Raw genomic sequence first — 8,763 nt, 5'->3', positions numbered from 1 at the left:
TAGTTAGATACACCACAAAGAGCAGATATGCTGATTTTGCTACCAAGACAGTAATTGTTGCTGGCATTGAGAAGCTCTGGGAAGCCAGAAAGTAATCCTGATCCCCCGCAGCGTGTTGTTACAAGCGTGCTTGGTGGTTTGTTCTCCGCAGAAACCAACCTGAAGAAGCAAGGTCTACTGCCTCTAACTTTCGCTGATCCAGCGGACTACAATAAGATTCATCCTGTGGACAAGTTGAGCATCGTGGGGCTGGCAGACTTTGCGCCTGGAAAGGTGGGTGCCTTGTCACTGCACTCGGGGGGCCAGGGACGTGCCACTGAGGGGGAACAGCGTTGAGCTGTCTGCTGAAGCAGCACAGGCACCGATGGACAGCACGGCCTGCCAGCCAGATGAGACACCTTGCGCCAGCGGTCTGGGGGGGACAGAGGGAGCAAGTCCGAATCAGATTGCATTATTCTGAACGGTTATGAGAAACCCTTGTACGATATTCTGAATCCCTGGACTTGCTGCCTTAAGCACAAGTGTTCCCTAGAGGAACTGCGACCACGCTTCTAGGTTAAGACCCACCCTGAGCTACAATTTTCCATTTTCAACCCTTTAAAAACATGTAGGAATTTTCCTGTGAGAAGCTTCAGTTAACTTGCTCCCTTGAAAGAGAAAGGAAGGAAAAATAAAAACCGTCTTCTTCCTTTAGCCTCTGAAATGCATCATCAAGCATCCCAACGGGAGCCAAGAAACAATCATGCTGAACCACACCTTCAACGAGTCACAGATCGAGTGGTTTCAAGCTGGCAGTGCCCTGAACAGAATGAAGGAGCTGCAGCAGAAATCAAGCTAAGTGCGCACAATGCCCCCGGTGCACAGGACTCGATTCAGCTTTGGCATTTTCATAAAAGTGCAATTCCATGCCTACTGTTGGAATAAATGTCTGATCAAATGTAACCATAGCTTCCTTTTTGTTACGGTACTTCCTCTTCACTGACACTATGAAAAGGGAGTGCAGCTAGGCTTACTTTTGTCTTTTAAATTCCCCAGCTCCCTTTTTCTATTTTGGCTCCATTTCGGTTGTCCCACAGTTATTTATATTTGGAAATAACCGGCTAAGGTGGGTTTGTCTGCTCAGTTGGTTGTTTTCTGCCCATTCACTTGACTGATGGCTAAAGACTTAAAATGAAAATAAAGAATGTGACCAATAACACGTGTTATTGTTTTCATAATCCTGCTCTTCAGCTGCTGCTTCCCCCATCAGGGGACTGATGTCGAGGAGTATCTCATTAGAACAGTACACAAAGCCGTGCAGCTACCACCTCGCTACGCTCCTGTGAAATGGGAGCTGAGCACAACAGCCTGTGTGGAAGCCTCTCTGGCTGTTGAGGCTTTTAACTCGCCTCACCCAAATTTCCACCTCTACAAACAGCTGGAGGTTTTCTGCAAGCAGTTTCTTTCCACTGTGGCTAGACGATTGCATGTCCGAGCACTGCTGCTCTATAGATGGCATTCAGCGGGCCGATTGTCTGAGCAGATGGACCTCAGTTACTATATGAGCCTAAAGAATTCTAGGCTGCCTTTTAATTAGGGCAACGCACCAGGAATAACAGTTCAGAATTAAGGGGTTCTAACGACGCTGCAGGGAGGGCGCTGGTGACTCAGGCTTTGTTTTCACCGTTGGAGGTTAAGCAGACCCACTATCCCAGGGAATTATAGCCCCTTCCTGCCAAACGTGGCTGGCTTTGGCATTATGTGCAACATTGCTCTCTTGGCAATGGGCCCTGCATAGATTTCCCTCACTGTTTTGTTCCCGTCTTTTCCTTTCACTGCTGTCAGGGAGGGTGATGGCAATTGTTTGTTACTGGCTGTTAGAGCAGAGCAAAGTGTTGGTCTCAACACTGTCTGCCTTGAAATCCAAGTAGCTAAACTGCAGGAGGCAACTTTTTTCTTCCTGCTAGGCAGGAAGCTAAAAGTTTCCCCACAAATTGTACAGGAAGGCAGGCTGTGTGATTTTTATTATTTATTCCATTTCTGGTATTAACACACCCCCCACAAACAAGTATTGAGCTTGCTCAAAGCAGCCTTGGTCCATTTCAGTTCATAATTATGTTTTTTTCAGTCAAACTCCTGCAAAGTTAGGTCATTCTACGTAAATACAGCCCACTCAATACAGTATTTCCACTCAGCACAATAAGCAGCCTGTAGCTTTCCACAGTGGTCATCTTCACCGAGCCTAACTTACTCGTGGGTAAACTACTGTCATTCCAGTTCTTTTTGGCTGACTTTATCCATGGGTTAAGTTCCCATTCTTAGCAGAACATTACCACCACCTCCCCCGCTCTCCATTTTCCAGGTCTCCCGAGGACCACACCTCTACAACGCTCATCTTTTGCTGTTTCTTCTCCATTTCCTGCCAAAAGAAGGGCAGGTTTCTACCCCTCTGAGATCAAGCTCTCAGCCCAAGGAAGCAATACTTCTTGACATGCATTCTCTCCTGCTTTCACTCACTGAAGTCAACTCCTTAATTCAGGGAAGTAAAGACCTCCCCAGTTTTCCCTCCAGGGCAGGAGACCAAAGCTCCAGCTGAGTTTGTTGCTGCTGCGCTCAAGGCTTTTTGTGCCTGTAAATTCACTTCTACAGATCAGCGAAGACGTTTCTTGAAAGCGACTGTCTCTATCTGGCAGGTTGGAAGCTGAAGGGGAAACAGAGAATGGCAGGTCTCATTTCTCATTCAGCTTCAGAGGAGCAATGAGCACCAGCAGGGTCCCATTATCCCCCAAACATCCACCCGAAAGACTTTCTGGGGAGCAGGCTCCGATTGCAGCTAACTGTTTGTCCACCACGACAGGAGGCCCAGGCCTGGCTCACTGATTGATCCCTGTTCACAGAGAGAAAAAGAGAGCGTGCAATTGTAAACTGCATAGAAAATACAGGAGTAAATGCATCAAAATATAAAATCTCTCCCCCCACCCCCACGTCATTTTACCCTGCCCCTACCGGAGCCTCCCCAGACTCCTTTAAACCTTATCAACGCTACACCAAACGTTCCACATTTGAAAATGAAGCCCTTGCCCATTCCTGACTCTCCCAACACACTCCAGCTGTGAGAAAACACAGCTTCCGTTGGTTTAGATCCATTTTTCTCTTGCACTGTACTCGGGGCGGGTCTGACACCAGAACACGGCATGGGAAAGACTTGTTCAGCTGCTGTGTAAACCTTGATGTGGTTCTCCCAGCTCTGGGCTCCTCGTACACTCGCTTCTACCTGCGGATCCTGCATCCGCAGTCTGCGTTAAATCAGCGTCCCAGGGGGAAGCCCACCGACCACAAAGCGTTCCAGTGAAAACACTGAGCGACCACAAGAACAATCCCGTTTCTCCCCTTTCCCGCTTCTTTCGTTTTGTGACCGTTTGCTTCACAGTCAGCTAAAAGCGATCCATTCCTTGGGAAAGGGCTGCTCTTTTAGCCATTGAATAAACCACAGCATTCACAAGGCTGTATGAATTATGCACGTGGTTACCACAAGAGTGTAGGGTGCCTCTTTCTTCTGGACTTCCGTGGCATTTGAAGTGGAAGCCTCTGCAGAGCTCGGACCTGTTGGTGATGTATCAACAAACGTTTCATCCACGACTCGGAAGCGGATCTCCTCCCCGATGTCCATGTAAAGGTCATGGGCCCCTTCTTCCGTCTCATATTCCCACACCCACACCTGTTCGGCTTCATCGCTGGCCACGCCAAGGGTTAAGGATGGAACCAATCGGTATTCTGCCTGAGGGATCACTTTCTGACAGTTTTGGGAATAGATTCCATTCAAAGCCTTTTCACAATTATTTCTCAAACCGCAATGCACTGTCCTAGGTCATCATCTGCGCAGTCCAGCACCTGATTTTCCTGCTTCAAGGTGTTGGGGTTACCCCCACCCCCGCAAAAAACCCCAAACCAAACAAAACCCCTCAAACCCAAGATGACCTCACCTATCACAAGTCAGCGTATCAGACACACCACGTATCTAGACATGACACGATGTGGTAAAACCGGCATTCTGTCTTCAGCAGCAGCCAAGACCAGGGGCAGGGATTACGACGCGGTTGTTTGGGGGACATTGCCATTCATTTCTATCGGCGGGCGCAACGATCCTGCAAAACCTAATAAGCGTGAGGCCTGTCTAGCTGTGATAACAGTCTGTGGGCCTTGCCCGACACAACGGCTTAGCTTCTGCCACTGAGCACCTTCATTGTTGCAGTAGTGAATGCCTGTTGGGCCAGCACTGCACAATCTTTTGAAATGAAGTAGTAAAGTTATCAAAGGTGATCAAAGGATACAACTTAGCTGGCTGCTGCAGGGATTCTGGTGGGATGACAATATCATCAAAGAATCCAATAGAAACTGTGGAGAAAAGAAGTTGATTAAGACCGAAATGATTCTTTGCAAATGCTGTACCACAGCGATTCCTAAAATGCATTTCTAGACTCATTCTCCTTCCTCTTTCAGGAAGGACAGCTGAGATCATGCAGGAATTATTCTTTGAGCCACAACGCTCAATTTCAGTTGGCAGCGAAGCGACCACTCAGCTGAAAGCGCATACAGCAACAGAGGGCACAGTCTTCGTGCCCGCTGGGAAAGGAAAAGGCTGTTTGGAGCAGGATTGGAAATGAAAGCGTTCCAAGGAATGAGTCAGATGCTATAGAGGTCTGTGACAGAAAAGAGCTTAGAAATCACAGATGTAACATGTTAAATAAAGACCAATATAAAGTTAGCACAGCCCCCACCTCCCCCTCGAGGTTTCGTGATGTTGAATTTTATCAGCGAGTGGACATGCCCAAATTCAGCAACAAATGCACCCGAGATAATCTCATTGTCCTAACTTTACAAGGGAGCAGAGGAGCTCGCTTGCATGGAAGACTCCTATGAGAAAGGAAAGCAACTCATCAATTACGCATTCTATGAACCCGACAGCACTTTGTGCTCACAAAGATGTTTCCCTGCTGTGTTTTCAGGTACAGGAAAGGACCATGAATTTGCACAGAACTACAGGGAAGCTATACCAGACCAACACGAACTGATACTACCACTTTAAAAAAAACAAGTTCTGTTAACTGAAGCGAGAAAACGAATCCAGTCTACGCTCCAGATGGGCTTGCCTGTTCTTCTTGGGCCTCCACATGAATGACAAAAGGAAAGGGGAGTGCAGACAAAACCATCAAGGGCAGGGGAAGCTGCCGGGCGCAAACTGCCAACCACCCTCAGGTCAGAGCAGCATCGGAGGCCAGCAATCGTCTTTAACCAGCCTACGCACAGCACTGCACAACCTGAAATCACAGTATCTCAACAGACCCAAGAGCTCTGCAGCTCACGCGTCCCTAACATTAGAAGTTGTGGTTTTACCGTGAACGCCATCCTGGCTGCAGCTTTTAATCTGTCCAATGAGAATCTCATCCAGGAAGGGATGGAAGACCACGTAGCGGAAATGCACTTAAGAGAAAACAGATCATTAATGTTATGTCCATGTTAGCAAACTATGCTCCTTCCACAGGGTGGCAGCCATTAAAACAAAATCTCACATCCTCTATGCCCTCTAAAATGCTCTCCCAGTTTCTTTTACCATTTCCTTACAGGCACTGATTAGACAGAAAAATGGGAATAAGAGTTCTGATTCCTAACTGGTTTGTACAAATCCTGACAGCAGTTGATCAGCAGTGTCCTGTTCTCTGCTCTTCAATCTTGCAAGGGTTTAAGTTCACAGAATGTAACTGTAAGATGAAGAACATGGAGCAGGGCCTCTGCCTAAGTTACGACGTGAACATTCCCTCACAATGCTTCAAGGCCAAAAGTATCAGTTGAAATTATACTTTCTCGTAATACTTCTGCTCTTTTTATCTTTGTCAGCAATGCTGTATTTTCTTTAAATGAAATATTTGATATCAAATATTATCAGAGTAAATAGATTTTTCCAACATAAGTGGATTTTTCATCCAGGTTAAATAAAATGTTTCTAACTCAGCATTTTGCATTTATAATTATAAGAACGCTACACTAAGATCATCTTAGCCAAACAACGCTTACGAACAATTTAACACCATTTTAGCTGTCCATACTCAGTGCTCCTCTTTTACATAAAATCAGGCAGTACATTAAAGAAAGAGTTATTACCAGACACAGCAGGATTTATCAAAGTGCTACCCCAGATTCTGAAAGCAGACTTTTTTCCAAGCTCAGAGAGAATATATTCCCTTGTTTCAGTTCAAGGAGTAATTCAAAGTTGAGAAGCTGAAAGGAGATTAAAGCAAGCAGGAAAGCCTGCCATCCTCCTCCAGAATTAGAGAAGCTTTCATTTGCAGGGAGCAAGTTCTATTGGAGTTAAAATTTAGACAAGGGGAGCCACACACGGTCAGTCCAGTTCCCTTCTAACAGGAAACATTTCATTTGCTCAAGCTACGTTTCCACATTGAAAATTGAAACTAGAAAAATGCATCTCTTTCCCGTTTAAAGAAACTTATTTTAACTTAAAAAAAAATACATGAGATTTGCTTTTATGCATTTACTTCCAGTTCTTACTCAGATTTGCCAAAAGTCAAAGTAAAGAAATTAGTCATTTCTTGTTTTAAAAAAAAAAAGTCACTAGAAATGTATGCTGAACCAGATCTGTCTAAGTCTCAAACAAAAATGTAGCAAAACTTCCAGCTAGGAAAACAGCATCAAACGCTGTGCAAATGTTTTATGTAGAAACATGTTTCAACATTCTAGCTAGCGAAAATAAGCTTCAAAAAGAAAAAGATACTAGAGGAATGCAGAACAATTAATACAACTTATTTTCTACATGCAGACTTCCAATCATTTTAAATTAAATGAAGCCCTTCCTTACCCCACACCTATGGCTCTAATTGTAGAACAGAGACGGACTGCTGGAGAAGGCAAACAGGACTGGCTATTTAAAGCTCTATTTGTACTCAAAAAATGCAAAGAAAAGCAGAGACTTTTGCCATGTTCCTCTCGCCCTCCTAACAGAACACAGTTAAGGCTATGAACTTCAGTAAGTTCCTTTAAATTTACTTTCCCTAACAACTGAACTCAGTTTACATTTCCAGATCACTAACCTTCTGCAAAACTCTATAACTGAGGAGAAGCATATACCTTTGGTATGTGATGCACCATCTCCAGGGAATATGTACGAATCTTCCAGCTTTGTGATATCATACAGACAGATGCAGAGGCCAACATTGTATACAACCTTGCTCAAAGAAAACAGAATAAATAAAAAGCAATAAATCAAGGAACCCACCCGGTTAAATCAAGCAAACCATCAAATTTATACACTACGCACACCTTTTCAAAAGAAGGCAACAGAAGGGTGGCAAGATGGGAGGGAGGCTGTTTTGGTACACTCCCTTCAACAGCCCCAGCCCTGACCACACTGCGTTGTAGGGGAACCCTTAACGTACTCAAGTGTTCCGGGAGCATGTGTTTTCCCTGGCACTGGAAAGAGCACTGCTACAAACAGAAACCCTTGGGGTAGCTGTCAGCAGTGAGAGAACCTGACCTGTCAAGATAGTAAACAGTGGCCCACAGCTACCATTCACCAGCCCCACAGCTTGTCCAAAGGCTAACCACACTTTTCCCTAAAGTTACATTCTCAGAAGCATCTAGCTTTGCCTTTGTCTTAAATCATACTAGCTCTGGGTAGGGACGAGGAGAACTCTTGATTTCTCTGCTACTTCTGAGAAGGGTTCACAGCCTACAAAACTTGAGGCACCCAGCAGTCATCAGTGGACGAGGGAAGACTTTTGTTTTTCATAACCTGTCTGTATAATCTGCTATTTACAACTCTCGATCACTTCAGGTTGTTCTTTTGAGCTCCCTTCATGTTCACACGCTGCATTTTGAACCTTGCACCTGCCTCACACTCAAAGCCATATGCTCATCACAGCCCCAGGGGCTGCGCAGGGAAACCTGCATAGACCTCCTGGTCTACGACAGAACATTTTTACATCCTGCACCGAAGACGCAAATTCTTACTGCCATGCTGTATTTCAAGTACTAAGCACAGACCAAGTCCGCTATTCACACCTTCATTTCTCTTCCAGTATTATCATTTTACATTTATTTACATTGTCTTTTATAAAATTCCCCCACTGGATGGATTAGGTTGCACCCGTTTTTCAGGCTGCAGTTTGGATTGCTACTCTACACACAAACCAGCAGTTACTCTCACTTCTCTTCCGTGCTTCTCTGCCCCATCTGGCGTCTCAGTATCTTCCCATTACAGCATTAGCCACTGGAAAAAGTCCCCTTTGAGATGATACATGGTTATCTTTTTGTTTACAGTCTCCGATACTTCAGTCACTGGGGATGGCCTTCACATCTAAATTACGCTGATCCCTCACCCACACACCTCACTAGGAACAGACAAAAGGGAAAAATGCTCAGGGATGCCGACAGCTGCATCAACCTATGTGTGACCCACACTTTACCTTATTGGCCAATTTCTTGTTTAGCTCTTCAGCAATGGATTCATTCAGTTTTCTTTCAAACTGCCAGGGAGGAATTCTTACTGTGTCAGTCATCTCTACCAGGACAAACATGGTGGCGGGAAGAGCCTCTGAGGAGAGCAAGAAAACACCAACAGCCTCAGGAACCGGAGCACTGCAAGGACAACTAAGGCCCCCAGCAACTGATGAGGGGCAGGCCTAAGAAACCACCCCAAGGTTTTACAGGGAGCTTAGTGGGGCAGCACCCTGGCTATCCCAAAAGGGCGGGGTGGGGGTTTGAAGGCGGCCG

The 8,763-nt window shown here is 45.5% G+C and overlaps 2 protein-coding genes across 3 annotated transcripts; one reads left to right on the top strand and one right to left on the bottom strand.

Moving 5' to 3' along the window:
* Nucleotides 1-74: 74 nt before the first annotated feature.
* Nucleotides 75-1,198, top strand: ACO2 (aconitase 2, mitochondrial; the record flags this gene model as incomplete). The annotated part of the gene is made up of 2 exons (XM_009707306.1): nucleotides 75-273; nucleotides 695-1,198. Coding segments are annotated over 2 exons (343 nt in total), but the record flags the coding sequence as incomplete, so codon positions are not given.
* Nucleotides 1,199-1,999: 801 nt separating this feature from the next.
* On the bottom strand, nucleotides 2,000-8,604 carry POLR3H (polymerase (RNA) III (DNA directed) polypeptide H (22.9kD)). Of its 2 annotated transcripts, XM_009707304.1 has the most exons (6): nucleotides 8,457-8,604; nucleotides 7,120-7,216; nucleotides 5,374-5,460; nucleotides 4,311-4,374; nucleotides 3,509-3,713; nucleotides 2,000-2,866 (listed from the first exon to the last, which is right to left on the bottom strand). In XM_009707304.1, exons 1-6 carry the CDS (start codon nucleotides 8,565-8,567, stop codon nucleotides 2,813-2,815), a joined length of 618 nt encoding a protein of 205 aa, XP_009705606.1. In that variant the 5' UTR covers nucleotides 8,568-8,604; the 3' UTR covers nucleotides 2,000-2,812. The 2 variants fall into 2 exon arrangements, with proteins under 2 accessions (XP_009705606.1, XP_009705607.1); XM_009707305.1 differs by lacking the exon at nucleotides 5,374-5,460 and having other exon boundaries at nucleotides 2,207-2,866; nucleotides 8,457-8,567.
* Nucleotides 8,605-8,763: the final 159 nt, after the last annotated feature.

Source organism: Cariama cristata, unplaced genomic scaffold (genome assembly GCF_000690535.1).
Source record: "Cariama cristata isolate BGI_N322 unplaced genomic scaffold, ASM69053v1 Scaffold45679, whole genome shotgun sequence".
Classification (NCBI taxonomy): domain Eukaryota; kingdom Metazoa; phylum Chordata; class Aves; order Cariamiformes; family Cariamidae; genus Cariama; species Cariama cristata.
Note: the sequence above shows the minus strand (reverse complement) of the source record. Positions and strands in the feature narration are given on the sequence as shown.